This window comes from Sylvia atricapilla, chromosome 8 (assembly GCF_009819655.1).
Source record: "Sylvia atricapilla isolate bSylAtr1 chromosome 8, bSylAtr1.pri, whole genome shotgun sequence".
NCBI lineage: Eukaryota > Metazoa > Chordata > Aves > Passeriformes > Sylviidae > Sylvia > Sylvia atricapilla.
Genome location: NC_089147.1, coordinates 33,687,524 through 33,714,330, shown reverse-complemented (window position 1 = coordinate 33,714,330; position 26,807 = coordinate 33,687,524). Strand labels below are relative to the sequence as shown.

General features: G+C 47.1%; 1 protein-coding gene across 2 annotated transcripts in view; it reads right to left on the bottom strand.

Moving 5' to 3' along the window:
* The window catches only part of HK1 (hexokinase 1), a 42,356-nt gene extending 17,025 nt beyond the window's left edge, over window positions 1–25,331 (bottom strand). Inside the window, exons 1-4 of one of the 2 annotated variants that reach the window (XM_066324346.1) lie at window positions 25,223–25,331; window positions 12,251–12,413; window positions 7,412–7,560; window positions 2,608–2,727 (exon numbers count right to left, since the gene is read on the bottom strand). In XM_066324346.1, coding sequence (XP_066180443.1) covers window positions 2,608–2,727; window positions 7,412–7,560; window positions 12,251–12,413; window positions 25,223–25,288 — 498 coding nt within the window. In that variant the 5' untranslated portion in view covers window positions 25,289–25,331. Of the gene's footprint in view, window positions 1–2,607; window positions 2,728–7,411; window positions 7,561–12,250; window positions 12,414–18,975; window positions 19,110–25,222 lie in introns of those variants that run through there. The other variant, XM_066324347.1, reaches the window with a different exon arrangement.
* Window positions 25,332–26,807: the final 1,476 nt, after the last annotated feature.

Below are 26,807 nucleotides of genomic sequence, written 5' to 3'. Positions count from 1 at the left end.
AGCAACATTCAACAAGATGAAACCATAAGACACACGCTGATTCTTTTTTTTTTTCTCCTTAAAAACAAGATTTTATACTTCAAATGAATCTTCAGGTCTCTTTTCTCGCATGACCTCTAACAACCCAACCTGAGACAACTCGTGGTCTTAGAGCCTAATTACAATGAGCCAAAAGATGAAAAATTCTTTTCCCCTCCCTTGCTAGAAAACGGTGTGTTTGCATTTTGTATTTTCAGCCTACTCTTCTCCCTGCTACTCCTCGACAGCTTTTCTTGGAAAACCATTTAATCCTTTTGGGCCACGGAAATAGACTGCTTTCAGAAAAAGCTGACTGTACAGGGCTGACTACAGAGCAGGGATATGATGTTGGCATGTCCAGGATTTGGCTGCAGTGGGGATCAGGCTGCTGCACATTTACTGCCTGGAGACCCATCTGTCTGGGCTTGTTTAACTGTGGGACCGTGTTTATGGGTTGAGGCAAATGAAAATACTGGAGATGTAACAATGCATGTCCCTCTTTTACAGCATAGATCAAAAAGGAAATCCCGGTATTGAATTCCTTGTCTGCAAACCATCATGAAGAGCCTGCAAATCCCCCAAGGTAATGACTACATTGAGTTTTCGCTATTTACATAATGCCTGGCTAAATCAGAGCATTCAGTGTACAGGCAAACAATAATAAAAGAAAGAAAAAAGCACTGACAGTAATCAACTGACAGAAAGACAACTCAAACCAGCTCAGCTTCCCATACCCACCACAATATTCACACCTGTCACAAAAGGAGTCCAAGAAGCTAAAAACCAGAAAAGCTGAAGCCTGTAGGCACAAGCAGCCATTGCCCAGGTGTATGTTTGCCCATATCTCAGCTTAAAAATCAAATTTTCCCTCCAAACTAAGATAGCTACAGGGTACAGAGGATCAGGGCAGCTCTTTCCAGACCAGGAGATACTCTCCTACCCCTAGACCACAAATCAGTTTGTGTAAGTTTTGCCAACGTGCTGCCCTCATGGGTATCGTTTAGAAACCCAGCAAAGCCCCATGCAGCTGTGCAGGGAAACTGTGGGAAAAGCCCGCTCTGCTGGCACAGCTGGCAGAAAGGGCACCTTGTTTCACAAAACTTTTATAAGAAACTGGTCAAACCACACTGGCAAAGAGCAGCTCCTCTCAGCGTGACTAGTCACTGTGCTGGAAGGAATTTTTCCTTCACCAGCAAAGCCTTGGCAGCAGAAAGGAGCCCTTGGAATGCAGCAGGGTTGAGTGGGGCCCAACCACGTGGCGCCCATCTTATCACCCCTGGAGCAAACAGGGACCACTTTGCCTCCTTCTGCCCACCAAGCACAAGAAAACAGCACCCAGGCAAGCACAGCCTCACAGAAGCAGCAACCCAAGAACAAACCTGGCCCACAGAATCCAGAAAAACTGTATTTTTCAAACACTCAAAACACATCAGCGAAACTGTCAATATTTCTTTTGTTGTCAGCTTTCCTCTTTAAGAGACGCCCTCCCTTGTCTCTTTACTATCCCACTCAACTCTGCCACTGCTCAGGTGTCCCCGTGGCACCCCACACGCTGCCTGTCCCACAAGCACAATTCCATCCCAGCTGGTTGGAGCAAACCAGCCCACAGGCGAGCCCCTTTCATCATGCAGCTGAGCAAGCCTTCCCAAGGGCAACTCAACTTCACAACCACATCCCAACAGGGCTCTGCTGTGGTCAGGAGCCTGAGCCTCACCATGCACCTTGGCCAGATGGGAGAGCTGCCCTAAGGTAACTCATCTCTTCTGATCTGATGCAGGTGAAGGCAGCTCTCTGCTCTGAACTGCTTTCAGACCCTGACTTAGCATCCTTGGGTTCAGCTCTCAGCACTGCTCAAAGAAGTATGAAATGCAATGAAAATCATGCCTCACCTGGCCCTCCTCAGCACCAGCATCTGGGGGGCTGCTGCACCAGGCTAAACTAGAAACCTGCAAGCTGGAAAAGCAGGTCGTGCTTTAACAGGGCAAGGCGTGCTTTGTGTAGATTTAACTTTCCTGCATTCATTTGCTACACCGTTGCCATGGCAATGCTGTACCGGCTGGCTGCTGAGTCATTCGTGGTACAAGGAGAAAAAGGAGGAAAACACCACAGCATCCTTGTTGTGGGAATCTCACCAGCCAGTGCACATGGTTATCCCCATCCCTTTGTAAAGCAGCCTGATTCCAGGCAACCTGTCCAGTGGCGTGGCTCAGGATCTCTATGGCGGGGACACCCGGATCCCTGTGTACTCGTGAGGAGCAGCAAAACCCAGCAAACCCTGCCGGGCTAGGTCCTTCCCAAACACACCCACAGAGAGGTGAAAAAGGCTGCACAGGAGGCAGGGAAAACCACTGCCGTGTTTACAAGGTAAACCATAACACTGAGGAGCTCAGCACAAAACATCAGCTGTCCCCTCCCCTTTTGTTACCCGGCTCTTTCAGGCAAAAACATAAACACAAACACAGTCTGACAGTGAAATATAATACTAATTTACCCCCAAAATGAGACCTGTCTGGGATACTGCTTTCATGACAGTGTTTTAATAACATGGCAGCCCTTCTGTGTGTTAAGAAAATTGTGAAACCTTCTTACCTCATCTAACTTGGATTGTCGACAGGGGAAGGAAAACGTAAACCCAACTGGCAGTTTCTTGTCTTTGATTTGTTGTTTCTCCATAAAGTCTCCCAGGCATTCAGCAACATGATCAAAAAGCTGTAAGAAAAATATAAAACCACCATGATTAGAGATACAGCTTCAGGGAGAAAACTCCGTATAAAAACTGCTCTGAGTGAGGGGAAGGGAGAAAATAGCTCCCCAGATGTTAAAATATGTATAAACGGCACAGCTGTGAAAAAACTCTAAAGCAGGGTATATTAACACCTTAATAACTAATACATTATGAAATGCACCGTCCTTTTACACACCTAATTCTGCAGGCATCTTTTACACTCATATAAAAACACTTCCTGAAACAAGTGGCTCATAGCTCTCGAGCCTGCTTGTAACCCTTCCAACTTCTCATTTGATGAGAACAAAAATGTTCTTTTAACCTTTCTATAACAGGAAGGAGCAAATCAAAAGAACATTCGGGATCCAGTCCCACAGGAGGTTGAGCGCTTTTACAGTGATGTAGAGAAGACAACATCTGCTTCACTCAAGGATTGCTGAGACCAGAGAAACCAGCACTTAGCAGGAGCCACCCAAAAGAACACCATCTCAAATCTATCCCTAAAGCACACAACGAACAAACAAAAAGGAAACGCAAGGGATTCATCTAAATATTTTCCATGTTGGGAGAAACAACCCAAAATGGGGATATTTTCCGCATTTTTTTAAAGGTTGAACTACACATGCAGCCTGCACGAGGCTTGTGGGTACCAGCTCCCACCCAGATGCCTCGATGGCACCTGTGACCATTGCGTTACGTTCTCTGTCAGCCAGGCCAGGAACCTGGGAGCACAAAGGCCTCTCACACTGAGCCATTTGGAAAGCCCCTCAGACTGCAATGCTGGAAGCTGAAATCAAGCCTGGGCAACTGAAGCAACAAAACTACACTTTTGTATTTACCAGCACCAGAAAGCCAGATGTGCCTTCAACTGACCCATACCACAAATGGATGGCAAGTTATCAACAAGTCACTGCCTGCCCCAGGATATAATGGGGCCTCATTTTTTAATTCCCTGAAAAACAAAAACCCAAACCTAATCCTATCTGCAGCATTGGTGGGATGAGAACAGGTAATCTGCCTAGAAGACTGGGAATAACTGGGAGAGAGTACACAAAGACATCTGTTGGTTCCAATTAGCCCACACAGCTTTATTAAGAACAATTTAGAGTCCTGGAGAGACAGGAATGTACCACGACAGACTGCAGCAATTACGAATGATGAATAGGAATATTTTGTCCTTCAAAGCAGGTCAAGAAGCAGTGTGGGTAATGTTATAATTAAACTGAACACCTTAAATTCATGCCTTAAATGAGGTAAGATTTGATTAAGGAAAAGTGCAGTGGTTTCCCAGGGAGAGTGTTGCCATTCATTGCCCTGGGGCAAATCGAGGACATTTTTCTGAGCCCACACAGAGAAACAACATGGGAATGCAATGCACACTGCTGTGCTTCTGGAAGACAATTTTCAGCTGTCCAGATGAGGGAGAGAGGAGTTATGAAAAGAACTAGAGTTACGTAATAAAATATGGCAACTTCTCCAGGAGGAACACAGAAACAGCAGGAGCGTGTGTTTTGATTATGCTTTCCATCTGAAAGTATCTTGCTGAATACTCAACCCCACTAAACTTTCATCTGCTTCCAGGATTACAAACAAAAAACAGGGGCCAACCTCAAACCCCTCGGGAGTTCAGAGGGCAGGAAGCAGAAATGTTGACTGTGTACGTTGTTACAAAAATCCCTCTCATGCAACAAACTACGAATGCATAGAGAAAAGACGGGATCTGCTTTGTAAGTCTAAATGCAAAAAATTCCTGGGCATTCCCAATAGTTTCCAAAAAGTCCATGCACCTGTTATGTTTGCCCATGCAGTCCTGGCAGGACCTGCTGAAGCCCACCTATGTGAGTTAGCAGTATACTGGGAGGGCAGGCAAATGCACTTAACTATTAGCCATAATGTGGACACTACAGGAGCTGTGTCTAGTCAGTCACTGTCTGGCTGTGCTACTGTTGTTCATAAACCACACAGGGAAGGCACGGATCACAAGCAGAAAAAAGACAGGTATTTATTGGTTTTGCTACCACTGACACTCATGAGATTTTTCCTAAAGAGACTCAAGGAAGAGTCTGTTGTGTGCCCATGCCCATACAAACATCCAAACCTTACCAGTGCCAAATGACTCTGACTGGATAGCAGAGGCAACATTACAAAGTTCCAGCAGAATTTCATTCAAGGAGGGAAGGTGCACTGAAGAAAAATCAAAATCTTCTTTTACCCACAGATTTACAGCAGGAAACAGTGTGAGCCAAATATTTTATCATATGTCAAAGAGGTAGACAGAGCGAATGCCACAGCCAAGAGGAAAGGACCAGTCTGATTTATAGACCTGAAGCAGTATCGCCTGGGACTCTGAGCAACAGATCAGGCTTAATTCCCCTAACCATGAAGTTGCCTGCTCAAGCTGGGCAGAGGTCAAGACCTCCAAGAGGTCTCCACAATGATGCATTTGGCCAGCAGACAGACTTAGACAAGCAACTGAAAATCCCAGCTCAGGCTCAAGCCGCACAGTGGGGATGATTTAAGGAGCAAGAAAACCACAGTTTCAGCTTGAGAGAAACTGCCACAAATCCATAACCTACCTCAGTGGTGGCAGAACACAAGAAGCAACACCAAAATCAAGTCTCAGGCACATTCCCATTTGCTGAGCTGACACAGGAAACAGGCTTCTTACAAATTTTAGACCTGCTATTACACTGCAGTGTCAATGTAATAGGGAACATTGACACAGCAGTGTAAAAATTCATTTCAATAGGGAACTGTCTCTGACTGGCAAAGCTGTCAGCATATCCTTTACAGATGGACAAAAATAGAAGTTTGAACGCCACAAAGTAGGAAATATCAAAACGAACCATGGTAGTGAGACATGAAGCCATAAATCACAATCCTTCAATAAGCTGATTATGCACTAAGCTTTAGGAGCGTAACTCAGCAAAGTTAATGACACAGGCTTGCTGGAAATTATTAGTAGCCTACCCTACACAGGCAGTTCAGTCTAAGTATTCCACAAATCTGTCTCAAACATTTCAGAAAACCTCGAGTGTAGACATCAGTCATAAGCACAAAACATCAGCTGCCTGTCTGCCTCCTGGGCACTCCCCCTGCTTCCCTCTGAGGGCACACAGCAAGCACTGGATATTGTCACAGGGCAACTTCAAACCCGGGTGCTATTCTGATAATGCTTCCAAGTTCTGCTCTTGTTTTCCTGGTACTTAAATACTGTGCTCATGGGGCCAGCGGAAGCCTTGCTCACCTTTCTTTCAGCTTAAAAGCCATGACAAAGCCTATCAGCCTGAGCTCCACACTGGCGCTTCCCGACGGCCAAATGGCCTTTGGATATTGAAAAATTAAAGCCCAGATATGACAAAGACATGGAAAGAAAGCAGACCTGACGTCTCCCTTCCTGGCTTCTCCTTACCACCCTTATCACGTCTCCATCTAGAATCCCCTAAAGCCAGCCTGCTTGCCTCCCCAGGAGAGACACTTGGGTGTGCAGACAGCCCTGCTGCCTGTTAGCCTCCAGCTCCTGACACCCATCCATGGAAAGCAACTCCCTGCTCCCAACCTGCCTCTGAGCAGCCCACCTAACTCCCCTGCCTCCGCCAGCCACAGGCAGCTCAGCTCAGCTCCCCTCCAAAACCACTCGGTAGGAAAGCCACTGCATGCTTAGGAAGAGTCCTTACAAGAAGGTTGTTTTACTGCTGTGGTTCAGATAACATAGCAATGCTTTTATCAGTTCTACTGACAAGCCATGATTGCCATCTTACTGCTGCATGAGAATGCAGAAGCATTTATTACATACAGACAATAAAGGTATTAAGGTGACTACAGAAAATATATTAAAGGTAGAAATGCTGTTCCCATAATTTTTCTTTTTCTCCTCTTTTGCTTATTCTTCTGAAACAAACTAGAAGTTTCCTGCAGGTCTCACACTCTTGAACGGCACCTCATTCTAATAAAAAGTGTAAACACCCTGCTGTTTCCAACAATGAAAATTACTTCTTTTGCCTTATGCTGACATGGAGACAAATCTGCCAGTTTAATCCACTTCCTGATCATTAAAAAAAAATTCTTTCAAAGAATTCCATCTGAAATCTAAGTGAATGGATACAAATATTTTCTACTCTTGGAACACAGAAGACTAAAAAAACCCCACCTTTCAGTTACTCAGCAAAATTAATTTGAAGCTGTGACAAAACCTTCTATCTGCTTCCGGTAATTTTTTTAATGTACTTGTACTTTTCATGAATGCTGAGTTGCTCAGACTCCCAGCATAAGAGATGTGACTGTCATGGGGATTTCTATCCCTCATCTAACACGACAATTGCAGGGCTGGTCATGTTCACTGCTTACAAAGACTAAGTTGTTTTCCTGCTCTCCATCTGTACTCATGGAAAGTAAGTTTACTATAAAAACCAGAATTTTTATTTCTTAGACTTTTTTTCTCTAACTTATCCAGAAGTCTCCCACATGATGACAGCAGGTTTGCAGCACCCATGCATGCTCTGTTACACTAAGTCCTGCTTATTCATTTTCAAGACTGACACTGAAGTGCAGTCTGCATGCTGTAGGTACAACTCTTAACATGTTGACATTGAATATCATTTATGTGGGGGTTCTCTAAAATCTAAGCAGCTAATCTTCAGAGAGACGTGCCAAGCAAGAGGTGCTTACCCGTGTTCCACTCCCATGCATGATGTCTTCTGGGGTATTATAAATTTCGCTTTCCATCTGCACCGTCTGCTTTTTTTCATGCGACACCTTTACCCGAAGAATTCGGAAGTAAGAACCACCAAGATCCAGTGCAATGAAATCTCCTTTCTCTATGTGGAAAACAAGACACAAGCAATTAAAAATCATATGCAATACAAATCTGGAAAACATCAAGCTCGGTTAAGTGCAGCACTGAAGCAAATGTCCAGTCCCTACAGCAAGGACATTCCAGCCACAGGGCATCCACGTGAACCTGATTCCATTGATCTGATTTCCTACAATTTAACACGGAGTTGGTGCAATGGCAGCACAAACCACCATTGATACCATTGATACACAGACAACTGCAATGAGGGTTTACCCCAAAAAAATCCAAAACAGTGGACAGTCTGTATCCAGATGTCATGATGAAGCTGGCAGATCTCATGATAAAGCCAAAAGAGATGTTGAAAAGACAGTAAAATGAAGGGGTGCCAGACCACTGACAAGCAGCTTTTTGCTGTAAATAAACCCGCGTCGTTTTGGCAAATAACAGTGAATTGTGGCTGCTCTAAAATCAACAAATTGCACACAGATGTAATTCAAGTAGGAACCACCCCTCATCTCGTGTCCAGAAAGGTGGAGATTCACTGCAAACTGCAGACAGATAAGAGAAGTCAGAGAAACAACAGCCCAAAAAGCAGCCCTGTACTGCTGCAGGAGTTACTCAGAAGTGGTGATGTCTCACACAGAGCTCCTAATATCTGCCCAGGAGCCAGGGAAAGAGTTGGGGTACCTCCATCTCCCTCTGTGCTGGAGAGAGCTGAAGCCAATCCAGTACCCTCCAATCTCCACAGACTCTAGGCACGTGGCCTGGCTATCTGAGGAACAACACCTTTGGCACCCCTGGAGAGCAAGGCAAATATATTTGACTGACCTGCTCATGTTATCTCATGCCTTATCAAACAGGGAGCAAAGACAGTGATTGTCAAAGTCTGCAAAAAGAAAATATTTAGGGAAGCTGCGTGCACAACTTTCTCACACAGGAGTCTGTACCAGGCTGCAGATAATCACCAGGGCTCTTTGCAAGCATTTGTGTTTGTGCCCGGGCTCACGGAGGCTGCTCAGAAGGCAGCAGAGCAAAGGCAGGCGATGTTTCCTCATCCTGCTTCTTCACTAGCTATGACTTTCAGAAGGCCATTCCTAACATCACCATTTTTCCACTTCTACCTAAATTCGAAGTAGAAAAACCTCCAGCAGCTGGGAAGATTGTTTTGACATGTTACCTCAAACACACTCAGCTCCCAGAGCCTTCTGACCCCAGACTGTCACCAAAATTCCAGGTATGCAATTTATCCACGAGGATTTCCAGAGCCATGCTTGCCTTTGAGATTACTCTGTTCAATCTCATATCAAAACTCCTAAAATCTGACCAAGTGAGCTGTTCCTCCTCATCACCCCATGCACCTCTGGGTGCCTCGTCCCACCCAGAAAAGCTGATGAACTAGACAAGGTATCCCTTAGGACAGGATCTTTACCAGAAACAGACCAAGAGCGGCAAAAACACACTGCAAATGTCCTTTTGGTTTTCCAGGGTTGCAGTGCAATACAGAAGCAAAACGCTGTCACGTGAGAAACCACAAAGAACAATCAACTCCATACAAAAAAACATGGCAAAATCACAGTGGGAGCCCACAACTTCTAATACACCTCCTAATTTTGCTGCACTGCAATGCAACCTCTTGCTGCTCACGACATGGGAAAAAAAACTCAGTTTGCCAAAACACAGATCTTGCAGTGCTTCCCTACCCATTTCTGAGCAGTGTGGCTTTAAACACTGCTTTGCACCGGTACAAATGCCATTTAAAACATGACCATATGCAAACTGGAGATGCAGTCCCCTTTATTTGGCTCAGCATAAAAAATTCATAACCCACTTCACCGCAGCAAGTCCGGAAGTCAAACACTGACCAAGAGTTTCTCATTAAGCCAAATACCCAAATAAACCTTATCTTATGGGTATCATCTGTTGAGTGCAAGCCGTTACTTCCAATAACTAATGGGAAAATCAACACTGGAGCAGATGGTCCTTTTTCAAGCCTAAGTGCATACCTCAAACAAACAGTACACTTCAGAAAAACCTTTCCTGTAAATAAATTAACAGGTTAGGGTGTTTGATTTCCAGCACCATCAAGCTCATCACAAGGTAAAAAATTATTACAAATCATCCTTCACCCTTTAAAAAAATCTCTGAACTAGAATGTAAAGCTTTCTGCGTGCAACCAGAGTTGTTTGGGGGTTTTTTTAGTGTACTTGAGGAATTAAACCCAAGCAGCAGCATTTAATCTGTGCTTTGTAAGACCAAGGTGCAATCAAACCTGCTGTGAATTTATTTGGCCTTTGAAAGCATTTTGAATTAGCCTGTGGTACCATTCTGGGCACTGTGCACAGAAAAACCGCATGGCTTTTGTAAATTAAACAATTCTGAATGAAGAGGGGAAAAAACTGCTAACATCAACACCTCCAGAGTCTCTAGAATTATTGCTCACAAACTCCTTGTTGAAAAAGAACACAAGCACTGATCTGAAACTAAACAACAGTATTTTTCTGAATAGTCAGCTCCCATAATAATAATTGGACTCAGAGGAAAGAGCTTACAAGGCAGTAATCAGAGACAGGCCAGAGAAAAGGGCAGGCTTTCAGCCTCTGGCTTTTACGGAGGGACAGCTGAAGGCAGAAATTGCCATCTTTGGGCACGTCAACACAGCCCCATCCGTGAGGGGCCCCCGGAACCTTTTGGAGGAAGAAGGAAGGGGGCTCTGCGCTGTCCTGGCCACACCTGGGTGACAGCTGGGCCACACGTGACAGGCACACACAGGTGAGTCAGGGAAAGAACTGCCACGACGCCCCCTCACATCAAATATTGCTCATACCTGAGGTCAGAACATGCCCTTTCAGGGAAAGAATGGAATGGCAACTGCCTGCTTTTCTAAAGAGGCTCTCACCACCTACACATACAGAACACCACCGAGGTCTGTAGAAACTGTCCAGGGCAAAGCAGTGCCCTGCTCTAATCCATGCTGCAAAGCACTGCCAGCAGTGTGCCCAACCTGCAGAGGCAGGCAGGAGCCAGGCGGGCACAGCATCAAGAACTGAGCACCCTGTACACAATACACAAGGCTCTTTTCTAAGCAGGTGAGTAATGAATGACCTGAAATTAATGCCCTGAAACACAGACATGCCTATGCACAACCAAGGCTACTCACTGCTCTGGCTCGTCCCCCATCCCAGCAATCTCTCACGCCTCTCTTGGCTATGTGCAGATCCCCTTTTTCCTGGACCATCCCTAAGTCTTCCCAGTTTGTATGATGGAACAATTTTCAGAATTATTTGACTCACTACAAGCAGCTCAGATTTGACACTGTGCAGCGCCTGACGAAGCAGGGAACTGGGGACAAACCACACCTCAAATGAACTCAAAACAAATATGAATGAAAAAATAGGGATTTTGGAGCCAGTAAAAATGCTGGGATTCTACACAAAAGCCCTCAAGTCACCTCATGTATAAACCCTTAGTGCAACCTCTGCCTGTGACCCAGCTGTGTGTGGCAGCTCCTGGCTTTCTCAATAGGCTGCAAATTTCAACACAGCATTTCAACATAACAGTCAGCAATGCTAAATTAAGGGAAACACAGGATTCAAATACATTCTCTCTGGTTTTTTTCAGACAGCAAATCACACCCCAACTAAAAAGCTTGAGATGGCAGAAAGCAACAGCAAAGCAAAGCTATCAAAGAATTCCACCTGCCAGACAGCAGCACCAAGTTACACAAAGCACTTGGTCTCCTGTTCTCCCACCAATAAATTCCCAATTTTAACTCAAAACAAAAAGGAAGCCTCAAAATAGGTAATAACTCTGTCATGCAGTTCTTGCAATTTCTGCACACTGGTAGGCACCAAACTAGTTAATTTGTGGTTGGCAATGCACTAGTTAACCAGCTCATGCTACATGAGAGGAAGACCCAGTGTTACTACTAAATAATAAACACTATTATACAATGTTTAAAAATATATTTAAATACTCTATGTATGGTGGTTTTTACAAACACATAGTAATTTTTGATTAATAAGAAATAGAGGCAATCTCGATCTTAATTACCAACATAACACTTTTTTGGTGTCTGATAGCAGTTTGTGCCATTTTGATCTGGTACAGTGGGCATGGAAAAAATGACTCCTGCATCTAGATGGAAAAAACTTAGCACACTAGAGCAGCAGCTTTGGAGCCCCATGCTACATCCTCCTCGAGTTCTGTGAGTTTTTCCCCCAAGACAGTCTGGAAGACAAAGCCACAAAATGCTAAATGAATGCCAGGAAACTCAAATTCAGCCTGTAATGGTTCACACTTCCACTGGGGAAAAAGTAAGGAGAAGAGATGTTAAAGGCAACAGCAAATTACTAAAAGCCACTGTATTTAAGACTCTAGGTCACATGAATGTGAACTGCATGAATCAAAAAATCATTCTATGTGTAGTATTGATTGTTGGCAGACAAGTCTCAGAGTAAATGTACTGACTGATACTGAACTGACTGCTAGCAAGGGCCCTTCCATTGGCATCAAAATTACTTCAACCAAGGAATCACAAAATCTTCCAGCATCTGCGGGAACAAACCTGCACACGGAGGGGAAGCTGCCTTCAAACTGTTGGCTGGGCTTGCCAGAAAGCAAATCCCTCTTGTTCTCAGTATATTGTATATTTCCAATAGGTTTCCACAAAGCATACCGTGTCTAATACGGAAAACAAACACTCGGCTCCTTACCTGAACCGTCAGGAATGGACCTCACAAACGTGGGCAGCATCTTCACTGCGGCTGTTGGGTTAAAATCCCTGGAGAGGCCGTTCTTCATCTCCCTCCTGAAGCGAGCCATGACGTCCAGCAGCGTTTCATCAGAGAGCCGCATAGCATACAGGTACTTATCAATCTGGGGAAGACACACACCACCCTGGGGTGAAAGGCTGCCCTGAGGTGCCCCACTGGGGCTACATCTCTCTTTAATTGCAAAGATAGCATACAGCCCCAGCATGGCCCCAGGGCTCTGGCCAAGCTGACAACACAGCCACACGCTTCATGCCTCATCTTCTGACTCAAAATCATGGAAAACGTACAAGTCCAAGGCCTACTGAGGTGAGCTCCATCCTGCTGTCTTCCCAAGGAACAACCCAGTCACACATCACTTTGCCTCCTCTCTTCCACACAAAACCATCTGCCCACGGCCTCAGACCACCACCTTCAGCCCTTGCCCCACTTCTCAGCTCTCCTGACTGTCCATGAGCTAAACAGCCGGAGCTAAAAATCTCTCTTTTGGCACCTTGTCCCAGCTGGGGTGATATGGGTGTCAGAGGTGCTTTGTGTTTAAAGCCTTACACTGGGAAGGACTTGCCACAGTAGTTTTGGGGCTACATCACAGGCTGAGAAAATATTTTCGTGTAGCAGATCATTTTCCCTATCCCAAGCCAAAGCTACAACCACCAGAGGGTCCGGAAAGACGGAACTTGACTGTGTGCAGGTGGCACCCTCTTTCTCAAGACCAAACATCAAATTAAAAGTCATTGACTTCTCCCTTGTGGCTTCCAATGGCAGGAACTTGCTTTACCTCCTTGGAAAAGGGAGGCAGTTTTCCAATATTGCTTTCCATAATATTGCAAGCACCTTCACTGTCAGGAAGACTGAGAGATGCTTTGATGCCTGAAAAATACAACATGGCCTTGAGGGATTCTTGCCAAACACAGTTCCCACCCTTTTTCCTCGGTTGCCAGTCTATTCTTGCCCTGTTTCTTTAGCTGCCTTGGAAATTTGGTTCCACAAAGGGCTCAGATCGAAGCCACACCTTTGGGATCACTTTTGCTTGCAGCTTAGCAAGACTGAAAAAATAAAGCCCGTCCCATGTTTTCTGTCCTCAGCAAAACTGGAAAAGCCACCTCATTTTAAACCCTAGGCCAGCTCTGTGCCAAGGCTCCATGTGTCTCCTTGGCTGCCCTGGAAGCCTAGAGAGCAGCTCATCTCCAAATTAGCATTACGTCTTACAAGAACAATGCCACAATAAAACACTTTACGTGAAACACACATACACAAGTGCTCAATATACCGAGGACTTTGCGATGTGAAGCGATGAATAATGCCCTTCACAAAGGAAATGCAATCAAAACGTCATTAAGCCCTAAACAGACTATAAAACCAGCAGCAATTTAATTCCTTGTACAGAAAGTACTCCTGCCCAGTCTACTCAAGGTCTCCCGAAAGACAGCATCTCCCTGAGCCAGACACCCTCCTGCCATGACCCAGCACTTATTTCCATAGATAAGGTGGAAGGCATGGAGAGTGCTGCTGGGCACAGCTAACCAGCCTGATCCCGACCCACAGGGGTGGGGGCCGGGCAAGCCTGGACCACAGGAGACACAGCCAGAGGCTGCACAAGCTGTGAACTTTTCAATGTCATTGCTTGCAGAGGAACAATACCATGATTGATACTACCACGATGAAATGAGACCATGCATTTTCCCCATGAACCGGTGACGTGACGGTGCAGGCGTACAGCTGAAGGGTAGAAGAGCTGAGCTCAGGTTCTCTTACAACAGAGGCCAAATGCAAGACCCCAGGGCAGCATCTCTACATCCCTGCTGTGTCCTGTGCCACCCTCATGAGCTGAAAGCCCCTGCACAGCAACAACCACTGGCATCATTTCACTCCAAGAATAAAAACCTGGATGGGATGTGCCCTCTCTGCAGCCCAAAATGCTTTGGGGATGGATGCAGAGGCTGGAGTCTGGCTAAGCAAGGTCTCTCCCTCATGGCAAACCCTGCCACGGTTTTTTTTTAGCAGAGTGTGTAAAGCCATGATGTCAGAGCATAAGAATACTCCTTTTAAAAGAAGGGGGGGGAACCAACCTCTTTTCTAGGCTGAGCTTTCAGCAGCCCATGCTGCCGCTCAGAGGGATGATTCCCCAGATCTCCCAGTGAAAGCCACAGTAAACATCAATCACAGTCAGACCTCACCGTGCAATTAATACACCCCTCTACAAAACCCCACTGCTGCATCCTCCTCCCAAAAGCAGGGCGGAGGGATTCCCGCTCACCGAAAGCCCTGTTGTGAGCGCAGGTTGTGGCGTTTGCACAGTCAGGACTGACGAGCCCATTCTCCCCACCTCTGCCCCTGTGCTGCCCTCAGCAGCGAGGGAAAACGGGAGGGAGGGCTCTTTTTGCTGCCGTGAAAGACCAATGAGCGCTGCCAGCGCCCTTACATAATTGGGCTGGACCCTCCTGCAGGCAGGGAGAGCATCGCGTTTCACGGCACTGAGGCCATCCATCTCCCCCGCCGAGATTCCCGGGGCGGGGACACCGAGCCTCGCGTGGAAAAAAAAAAGTCACTCCTAGGTGTTACAGCTTCAAAACCCACAAAACACTAAGGGAAAAAAAATAGAGGGGAAAAAAAGGTAGGTTTTTTGTTTTTTTTGTTTTTTTTTTTCCTCCCAGGCGGGAAGAGGGTTAGTCATTCCAGCAGTGTGGCAGCAAGGGAGTAAGTGCAGGAAAACTCCCAGCAAATAGCCATAAATAACTTGAGGCGGGGGGAGCCGGAGGCTGGATTATGGGAGGGACATTTAATAACTCCCTGCCGGCTATAAAAAGCCGATCACAAAGCAAATCTCAGGCATATGCACAGAGAAGCTGTGGAAAGGCTGGCCAGGACAGACAGGAGCTGCTGGCAGCACCCAAGCAGCCTCACTGAGGCACCCATGGGAGACAGGTGCCAGTCCTTCCCCGGGGATGGCAGAGGGCACGAACAATTTCAGACACACAGTTGTGTGGGCAAGGAGCAGAAAACACTCCTTTATTTAGCTGCCACCTCAGAGTCACCCCCCGAGGAAAGGCATCTTCCCTGTCTGCCACTATGGGAGTCCTCCAAGAGCTCAATCACTTTTTCCCCACCTCTTTTTCTTAAAAGAAACCAAACCAAAACAAAACAAACTAGACAGAATCTGTGAGCAATTTTTAAAAAATAGGATTTCATCATCTGAACCACATTCACGTGTTTTTTTCACGGTCACATAGGAAAGACAGAGTTTGTACTTGGGGAAAAGAAGTTTCTGAAAATCCAGCCACGGCAGCAGTTGTGAATAATTATAAATTAAACAGGCAGCTAAACTAACTAAAGGCTCAAACCTAAGGGCCATTCCTTAAACACATGCCTCATTCCCCAGACAATGACGACAGCCAGTGGTATTCAAGAAGTGAGCTCTCCCGCAACAACTTCAGAAATCATTAGCACCTCTTTTACTGACACAGCCTTCATACCAAAACCCTTCACCACAAAAACATTTTTCTTCAGAGCTAATCACGCTCCTTTCAGCATGAGGAAGATTCATCAGGAGCCAAAGCATGTTAAAACAAGCAGTTTAGACATTTTGAAATTGTTTTGCTTACTTATGATCTATCAGATTGGTTCCTGAAAAGCCTTTATAGGGCGGGTCACCAATACAGGGCTCTTCTTGATGCCACTTGTTGTATTTTACACTCCATTCCATCACATGTTTTTCCAAGGTTAAACATCTACGTGTCACTCCTGGATTGCAAGATCTTTTTCTTCACTCAGGTAAGGCAACAAAAACATATTGTTCCCCTGACAGACAGAAACCAGGCAACACCTAGAGGCTCCCTTTGCCGGGGCCAGCTACGGCAGGTACCAACCTGTTGGAAACAAAAGGCAGTTTTACAAAGTTCTCCCCACAAACGCCAGTGGCACACGTGCCAGGGACGATTCGTGACTCCCTTATCCCTCAGGATGGGAATCAGCTCTTTAGAGAAATCGGGGCCACAGCTGAGTTTGTGTCAAGTCCCCTGTCTGAGCTGGGAGGGGAAGCTGAGCTCCTGCTGCTGTGCCTGGAACATTGCAGACATTCAGGGAACAGATGTCGTCAAAAACATCTGGATAATTGAAGCTGCTTGGACCACATGTGTATTCACACAGTACAGGGCATCATCACACACTACCAGCTTGCTGCTGCACACTAAGGTGACATGGAAATGTCATTATGAGTGGTCTCACTGGAAAATACTCCCTTGGAGGGGCCACAGGGTTCATGCCCTGAACAACCTCTGCCTTCACAACGCTACACCTCCACCCTGCCTACTCCTCCTCCTGCTTGCCACGACTCATCTTGAAAAACACTCCAAAAGCGACAAATTTGAAAAAAAAACACCACACTGAAACTTAAGGGGGTACAGACATCCAGCAGAACCAGCACAGAAGCAGTAGTTCTTAGATGCAGGTTATCCCCAGGGCCTGAAACCACCATCCCCATCCATGCCCCCCAACAGGCTTCCCACGTAGAAAAGCAGCTGCAGAACCTTAGCGCTACACAGAGATGGGAATTCAAAAAAAAAAAAAAAAAAAAAAAAAAAAAAAAAAAAAAAAAAGAAGGAAAAGAAGGTCACAAGAGAAGAAGAACGTTCAGCCTTGGCTTGTCGGTACTTTTAACCTGTTTACACCCCACCTGTGACCCACAGCAGCATCCAGAAGGTGACCTGCCAGCCGTGCCACCAAATGCTGAGCCAATGGCTCTGACAGACCAGGGAGGCAGAGGAGCGGGCACAGCATCCAGGGACAGCACGGAGAGTAGGGACAACGCCTTGGTCGGCAGCCCTCAACCACAGGCACGTACCAGCAGAAAGTGCTGCTCTCCCGGAAGCGGGGAGGAGAGGGAGGGACCTGAAATGAAGCCGTGCAGGCACGTATCCCCAGAAGCTGCACATGGATGGAGCACAAGCCTCACAGGCAGCAGGCTGAGATGGAGCGAGAGCGCTTTTGGCCCACGGGGAAGCAGGGAATGGAGCCCACCAGCTCCCAGCAGCTGCGGGGCAGCAGAGCCTCTGTCTGCCACAGACATCCTCCCGCCAGGACATACAAAACTGAGGAGGTTCAACATCCGTTCCAAAAGGATACAAACAGGAAAAGATGTCTTACATCCTCTAAAAACAGTAGCCTGCTTTATTGTCTTTTTTTCAAATGGGCTTTATTTTTTTCCTCTTCACTTTTCCAGACAAAACCAGATTGATCCATAAGAATGCTTTACAGCTCCCTAGCCAAACGGTTTCCCGTGCTGTCAGACAACAGCAGCCCCACGGTGCCAAACCAGCCTGTAATAAATAAGCCCCAGAACACCGCGGTTTCCCTGTGCCTTCCCCACAGCCCTTCTGCCGCTCCTTGGCCGCCACACACACACCCCTGCTTATCTCGGCGTTCTAAATTTAACACGCACAGCGAGGCAGAGGCGGCCTTACCCAGGCATGCACGCCCGGCACCAGCAGCAGCACTCACAAATCCCGCAGGAAAAGGGACACAGTGGCCCGGGCAGCGGGGAGAGCCGCGGCCGTGGGGCCGGGAGGGGCAGGGGGCTGCAGGCTGAGCGCAGCCCCGGGCTCCTCTCGAGAGCCGCTGGGCGGAACAGCGAAAGACCCAAAGCACGGAAGGAAACGTGGAAACCATGGAAGCTGTTTCGGGTTTTCTCCGAGGACACGGGCGAGTGTGTCTCGAGTGGGGCAGGGTGGGTCACACACACACACACACACCGGAGCGCGGAGGTCTCCCCAGGCACAGTCAGAATCCCAAAGGGATGAGGCGCTCTTCTCCTGCTGGGCAGATTCTCAAGCCCCAAGAAGACGACAAATCAGTACTACTGATGCTGTCATTGAGGCTTTCCTGAAGTATTTTAGGGACACCTTCAGCCACGCAGCCAGGTGGGTCACACGGCACCGCCTGAGGAGGTGGCAGAGGGGAAGCCTGTTTCCTGACGTCAGCCCGACTCATGGACATTTGCAATTATTTTCCCAATTTGTGTCCCCACATCCTAGCCCCAGGCTCTCCGCTCCCTACAGCTCTGCAATATGCTCAGCCAGGACCTAACTGCCATGTTTGTATTTATCCTGTGCTCCACACCCTTTTCCTTGTGGCAGTGCTCGGTCCCTGGGCTGTACCAACCACACAGCAGCAACCACCTCATGCTGACGGAAGAGAAGCCTATGAAAATGCTTCTTTTTAAGCACAACTGACAACCATTTCCTGTAAATTCCGATCCTGCGGCGGCACATAATTCAAAAACTACCTGCTCCTCTCCTGTTGGAGTGGGGATGCTCACAGACATCCGTGGAAAGAAGGGGTAAGCCCCTTTCCGGGGATGCCGGTGCCAGCGAAAAGCAGGAAAAGCCATCACCGCCACCCCTTACTGCCAAAGCCCCCCAGGTCCCGCCTGACCGGCCGCTGTGCATCCATCGCCCACGCCCCACTCCCATCTCCCCCGGCGATGTTCTGGAGGGCTTCAACGCGGGGTTATCCCTCCTTTCTCCCGCGGCTGGCTGGCTCTGGGGACAAAGCAACGAAAGCAACGTGCGGAGAAAAAAGATTTAAAATATTTTTTAAACAAACAAACAAACAAAAAAACCCAAAAAAACAAAACAAGCGGTGTGGACGGGGGGGGGGGATGTCCATCTAACCTTTTTGACCTGATCCTCCTTCAGCTCCGTGAAGTAATAGGCCAGGAGCTGGGCGGCGATCATCGTGCCGGCTGCAGCGGCGGCTCCGCGCACGCAGAGATGCGGGGCCCGGGGATGGCCGCGCCGTGCCGAGCCGAGCCGAGCGCCGCCCCTTCCTCCTCCTCCTCCTCCTCCTCCTCCTCCTGCTGCTGCTGCTGCTGCTGCTGCCCGGGGCCGGCCCCGCCCGGCGGGACGTGCCGTGCCGGGGGAGCGGCCGGGAGCTGTGCTGGAATGATGGAGGAGGAGGGCAGCACCCCGCCGTACCCCAAAGAGGCTCTACGGCAGCCATGGGGACCGGCTGCTGGAGGATTCCCGGGAGGGCAGGAAAGAAGAAACAAAACTCCTTCCTGCTGGTCAAGGCCAGTGGCATCCTGTTCTGTGCCAGGGATAGTGTGGGTAGCAGGACCAGGAGGGTGATTTTCCCCCCTGGACTCGGCAGTGGTGGGGCTGCACCTGGAGCGCTGTGTCCAGTTCTGGGCCCCTGAATTCAGGAAGGACGTGGAGGTGCTGGACTGTGTGCGGAGAAAGGCGGTGGAGCTGGGAAAGGGTCTGAAGCACAAATCTGTTGGGGGGCGGCTGGGGGAGTTGGGGCGTTGAGCCTGGAGAAAAGGAGGCTCAGGGGTATCTTCTCACTCCCTACAACTCCCTGACAGGAGACACTGGCCACGGGGGGATCAGGCAACAGGACAGAGGATGTAGCTTTCAGATGTGCCAGGGGAGGTTTAGGTTGGGCATTAGGAGGAATTTCTTTAAGGAAAGGGTGATTAGACATTGGAATGGGCTGCCCAGGGAGGTCGTGGAGTCTCTTTCCCTGGAGAAGTCTAAGGAAAGGTTGGATGTGGCGCTTCATGCCGCGGTTTAGTTGACATGGTGGTGTTAGGCCTAGGTGCTCTCCGGCACATGGTGTGATTCCTCCAGTGATCCTGCGTAGGGCCAGGAATCACTTAATGATCCTTGTGGGTCCCTTCCAACTCAGGATATCCTATAATTCCGTGATAATACGCTGCTGGAGAGGGCTTCTCCTCCCCAAATTTTGCCATTGTCCACCCCAAGAGGACATTCACCGCCATGAGGGCTCTGAGGGCCCACACATATACATAAGCCAAGTTCCCCAGGGCCCCTCCAGAAGCTAAAGGCCAAATGCAAGAGGTCAAGTGACACGTGTCAGCAGCCCCTGGGGCTCCTGCCTGCATCCTGTCCATGCACAGGGAGAGGAACACACACCCATGCAAAGGGTGGTGATGCTGGAGGTGTGATTTGCATACAGATTGTCTGCCACAGTCTAAATGATTAAAAATCTGCTTCTTGAATTTTCAGCTTCCTTTTTTTGTGCTGCTTTAATTAAATGGCTTCACCGGCCAAAATCAAGGGCTGCTTTGGCAGACGCATCCTACTTCAGACTGCCCTAGTCACTACAGGCAGGGTGGGCAGGATTTCCTTCTCTGGCTCCGAGCGCAGGGAGATTTTCATCAAGAGTTTCACTGCTCTGCCCAAGCTACTCCTGCTCATTGGCTTGGTAAGCGAAGGACAAACCTGGCTGTGCTCCCTGGTGCGGCCAGGCTGCCTCGCTGTGGGCACAGCGCCCTGCCACCAGCACAGCTGGAGCTCATGGGTGGCACAGGGACATGGGGCTGAGCTGAATCATCCCAGAGTCCAGCAACGTCACCCAATCCCTTGCTCAGACTGACCGAGCTCTCCCTCAGACGTAATTCACCGCTCAGTCACGCTCCTCCTCTTCTGCTGGTCAGAAGCTATCTTTAATTCCAAGCCAGGCTTGCTCCTGTTTTCACTCCATCTGTCATCTGCTAAGCCTTATCTTTCATCTGAAATCACTCTCCTTGCTCTTGGGTGTTAGCTTTCTATAAATAGTATGAAAGTAAGCCTACACGTTCACGGCTTTTGCTTCACTGGGTAAGACAGACTTAGCTCTTTTTGGTCTGAATGCTGCCTGATACTGCTCAGTTCCCACAGGTTTTATGTTAGTGAAGCTGCCTCTGCATGAGGTTTACAAGCGCTACTATCTATCTCCTGCAGCTCAGACACCCCAAACACCACGTAGGCAGACAATCCTCCCCTCAGTTACCTTGCTGCAGGGATGCTTATTCTCTTAATACACTGGGACACCAGCTCGAGCTGTTTTCAACTAATCTTTGACCAAATGAAAAGAATTCAAAGCATCCCCTCTGGCTCTCAAGGAATCTGAATCTAAAATACTCACAGTGGTCTTCTCTTTAAGATGACACCTGTTGTAAAGCCATGCAAGAGAAGGAGGTTTGTTTTCTTTGTCTGCCAAAATGGTGACTTAAGAATGTCATAGATCACTAAAGCGGCCTTCGGCTCCCTGATCATTTGTATTGTAATATATTTCCAAACTCAGAAACAACAGTCTCAGGTTTCCTTTAAGCTACAGCAAGCAAAAATTAAGTTCAAACATCCCTAGACAAGCCCTCTTGCAATGAAAATAAAACCTGCACATATCACAACCCCCCAAATAAATTAAAGAATTAAGTCCACACTGGAGCAGGAGGGGGTTCATGTGACAAAGTCAAAAGCAATTAAGGGATGGTTAAACAAGTACTGCAAATAATTGGGTTTGTCTTCAGTTGTCAACCATAGCATCCAGGAAAAACAAACCTGACAGAGTAAAAGCCACTAGAGAAAATGTAACAGTCCATCCGAGGCAGAACAGCTGCAATATTTAAACGTGGCATTTTTAAACTGTTCCGTCCAAGGATAAGAGCGCATGACCAGCTTTGATGCTGTAACCAGCACTAGGATGAATGAGCTTCCTCCCTGCCAGAGAGCTGGACGGGGAGCCAAATATCCCTACGGACACCCCAACCCTTGGCAAGCCCTGCTTGCACTGTCAGGCGAGCAGTGAGGCACAGATTGATTTTTGAGGGGCCTGGGAGGAGCTGTGCACAGGCTTCCAGGCAAGAAGCAAGCAGCTCTTCACCTGTGCCTCCGTCACTCTCGTACTGCCGTAGCACCGAGCCCTGGGTTTTCTCTTCTGCTTTGCTGCAAGAGATCAGTTCAGCAGCCAATTAATTACCGGCACCTCACGTACTCTGCCAGGCATCCAGCAGGCTATTTTGAAAGCCACTGTCCTTTAAGACAAATTAGTGGAGGCTGAACGTGACACCTGATGACTTGCAGCTATTTTGATTGAACTCTAATCTTATTGGCCCCATTTAATGATAGCCAGGTGTTCCAGCTGACCGAAGTAATTCTGTGAATCTGCTCTCCTGGCTGTGGGTAAGATTTTTTTTTTTTCCCCTTCCTTTGCCTATTTCTTCATTAAATGTTCACTGCTCTATTCAAGTCTGCTTTCCAATTGAACTATAGAATGGGGGGATTTTTTGTTTAAATCTTATCACATAGTTTTGATGTACACGGCTGATAGATGCTTCCTACTTTTGTAAGAAAAAAAAAAAAGGTTGTGGTTGTGTTTGTTGGGGGTTTTTGTAGGTGTCTGGAAAACGCTCGATCCTCTTTTCTCCCACATTGCATTTTCCTTTCACAGTTCTCAAAGCGAAGTGAAAGAAAGCAGTCTCTCTAATAAACACTAAGTTCCCAGTTCCTGACAGCAGTTCTGACTAACAGGGAAAGCTCCCATTCCAGGGTAGGAAACCATGTGCTTGCACAGAAGAAATCACCATTCCTTTGTGCTGAATTTAGCGTGGAAGCTAGTAAGAAAATCTAAAAGCAGCAGATAAATCAGTTTGATGAGCAATTCACAGTTGAACAAGTTGAACCACATTCTATGCAATTCCACCTTGCCAAGGGGCACAGCAAGCAGGCACAACCACACAGCCAGCAAGGATGCTTTCTCTCATGTTTTCCCCATGAAAAAAGCAAATTAGCCTGGAATGCTTTGAGAGGAGCTCACACCATGTGCAGACAGAGCACTGTACACTTAGAAAGTGTTTTTATGCTTCCTCCGAAAATGCTTTTTGCAAGCATTACGTGTTTCCAAGAGGTGTTTTAGGCACGAAGACAAACAAAGGGTTGGCCCGTTCTTCTGGAGATGCTCCGAGGGAAGGGTGAGCTACTTTTTAATGAAGTCCCTTTGGAAAGGTTTTAGCACTGCACTGAGCATTTGAGGGCTAAACACACTCCACAGGCCTGTGGGTTTCAAGGCTTAAATCCCTCCAAAGACAAGACAGTATTTCTGTAAGGTGTGAAAAAAGCAATTATGATCACAAAGAGTCATGTCTAGACTCTGGCCATGATGAGAGGACGGTGGAGAAGAAAGCATATCCAGCAAAGGAGGGATGTTGTCTACTGATTCACACGGGAACAGACACTCCTGGGTCAGATGGAGATGTTCCATGCCTCACTCCCCACACCTAAGCATCAGTCAGCTGTGTTGGCTTTTATTTCTTTAAACCAGTTGCTGCTCTTCCTCATCAGAGGGATGCAAAGAACATGACCCCCACAAAACTAAGAAAACCAGAAAGAAAGCAGATAAACACAAGCCCCAAACTCATGGCTTACAATTAAGCCCCATTATTTGAAAGGCTTGGAGGATGATTGCTTTCTCAGCCTCTTAGTGATTGCAAGGTTCATTAAGCTGGGGACAAACCAGATTACTCCATCTTTAGTTAACTACTACTTCCAAAAGCGATGGGCTGTGTGAACAACCCTGCAAAGGACTCCCCAGTCTGCACATAAGTGGGGGAAAGAGGAAACTGCTCCCTGGAGTCACACCACCCCAGAATTTAACCTCTAGCTCAGCAGAGCTGCTCTATGCTGCTTTCCAACCCACTGAGGTTTTCCAACACAGGTCCAACCTGCTGACATCCCTTGGCATTTGCATACAAGTCCACTCACTTCGCTCTTCCCTTACACACCAAAAGTGAAACACAAGTGCAATCCAACCAAACTCATCTCTTTGTTTTTTCCCTTCCTGTCCTAGACATTCACCACTGCACCTTCTTACTCTCCAGTGTCAGAAATACAACTGATTTTACATCTCTGCAAAGGAAAGCAATAACAATTCCAGTTTTCTGGCTCAGTTTGGGCCCTGCACTAGTTAAACATTTTTTTCTGTTAAGGTGAGAACTGCTGCATCAAGCAAGCGTTTTCACAGTGCATTGGCAGCAAGTCATTATTGCAGCTCATGTACCTATAAACACACCATACGCGCACATGTTTATATGCACACAGAAATATATCAACAAACTCAGTTTGTAAGGCAATGCAAGGGCATTGGTGTCAGGGGGATGAACCCAATGTCAATGAACCGCCTTTCCAGACCAGAAGGTGAAACGTTTGTTCCATTTCATAAAACATCTCTTGATTCCACAGCAAACTGAAAGGAGCACCAGTGCAGATTTCTTATATCTACTAAACATCCAGTGCTAGTAAACAATGTTAAAAGAAATTATCTGGAAAAGGGCAAAATACAGAATGCAAACTGGTTTGAAATTTCAAAAGGGGTAAGTTTAAAGTATTTTCAGTTGTTTGATTCAAATGTTATCTTCAGAAGAGGCCCCAGTTCAACACCAGTTAAAGGGTGGCTGCAACTCACTTAAATGATGAAGCAGTTACAATGATTTAAACAAAGGAAAATATAACCTAATTTACTGTGCTATATGGAGACAGTTTTCCTAAATCTGCTTTCAGTTTCTCATAGATCATTGAGCTCGGTTGTCAAAGTTTAGCTCTAACACACCCACTGTGTGGGAAGACTTTCAAAAACAAAGCCAGTCCTTCAGCTCTGCAAAAAGCAGTTAACCTCAGCAGATGGCTGGTTTCTGTGCACTGTCCCAAGAAGGTCTGGACGGCAGAGTCCAAACCTGTGCCCTGTAACAACAGTGCACCTTTGCTGTGTGAGCAGTAAATCCATAACCAAGAGCTCGTACTTTCAGCATAGGGAACAGAACCTGCTCCTCTTCTTTTGCTTTCCACTAACACCAAACAAAGTGACACCTTCCAACCCAGGCTAAGAGGACAGTTTCCACTGAGGATATACATTTCTCCTTGATCCAGCATTTGATGCTAGCAAAAATCAGTTTGTATCACAGACCCACAGAGGTGCCAGCCTTAATTGCCGAGGCCTCAGGTTTGTGCTCCTTTTCCAGCGAGACTCAGCGTAAGGTACTCTCCTCCGAAGCCAGTCAATATTCTCACAACATGGGGCTTTCCCCAGCAAGTCAAGGCCCTGCACCCTTTAGCCCTGAAGGGGTGTAAAGCAGGTACTTACTTGGCACAATGGGGAGCAGCAGGAGCCGGGTACATCCACAGCATTCGGCTCCTTCCATGTGGCCATAGCAGGAGCACCACTTGTTACATCACATGGTCATCACAGGGCACTGTCGACAAAAAAAGAGGCAGAATTGTAGGTTTTCACTTCTCCCTCCACAGCCTCAAGATGTCTCTGAAAGCCATACACGCCACAGACAGGTGCTCTCTTAAAAGCCACTCCAGCAGCTGGGATACAGCAGATGCACACTCACGGCTGACATCACACTGAGAGAGAAGGACTATGGACCACAAGTGTGACCCAGAAGAATGGTGAAATAGGGAACATTTCAGCTAGGCACTGGCCCTCACCTAGCCTCAACATACAGCGGTGCCCTGAGATTCCTGCCGCACACAGAGGAGGGCTTAGCAAGCAAATGTGCAATAAAACACCTGAGTCCTGTTAACTTATTATTCTAATTAAAAGAACCCACAAAGCCTTGAAAAAAACCAAAATATTCACGTTAATAAACAGTACAGGAAGACAGTCACAGATGCTAGGCTTGCAGCTAAGCATCGTCCAGGAGCAAACGCAGACTTTGGGCTGCTTTGGGATAATCTTGTGATACTTTTGTTGTTGTTGTTAAAATCCAGACCTGTCTTAACAGAGGCTGGAGGCAGATGCGAACAGCACCGCTGAGCAAAATTTTGGCTTCTTCAACTTTACAGGCTGCTGTCATTAATCATTTTAGAGTGGAATCAGAAACCCAGTGGGGTCAGCCCCATCCTGGTCCTTGTGCATCCACACGGTGTTTTTGGGGTTGTCCTCTCTCCCAAGCCCAACGTTTCTTCCTTCAAGCCACTCTGGCTCTCTCAGGTTCTTTTGGGGTGGCAGTGGAACTGAAGACTCTCGGTAAGGAAAAGTGGGAACTGCCCCAAGTTGTTGTACTCTTCTTCTGCCGTAGTTCCATGGGAAGACTGTGGTGCCACAGGTGTCCATACTGGGGGGTACTGATGCACATTAATAACACTTCTACACTGGGGAAGGTGTTGCATTAGTTTTGTCTTTGTTTCTCTCCGTCTGAATCCATTTTAATTAATATTCCCCAAGTGGAATCAGTTTTTCCCGTGGTGAAGATTGGTGACCCATCTCCCATGCTTATATCCACCCATGAGCTTCTTCCCCCTATTTTGTCCCCTGTCTCACTCAGGAAGTGACTGCAGGCAGGCTGAGTGGGTGTCAGGTAGCCACATCAGGTCAAATACAAATCCAAAAGAGATTCTGGATCCCCATCTACATTCTCAGATTTTCAGGCACAAAAAAAAAAAAAAAAAAAAAAAAAAAAAAAAAAAAAAAAAACACCAACTAGAGGTGCAATAAACAATTTTCAATAAACAAAAGCTCATGTATGCATTAGAAAACAAGTTCTTGTTTTAGTTTAACAGGTTTCTCCATTTCCCTGACCCATTCCTGGTAGAAAACCTGAGTCTGGCTTCTCCACATAGCTACAAAAGACCGGTGATGGAGACTTCTTTTTTTGTAATATAAAAAATAAGCTTTTCTTGTCATCTCAGTGCTTTAAATGGGCAACCTAGCTCTGTTGACT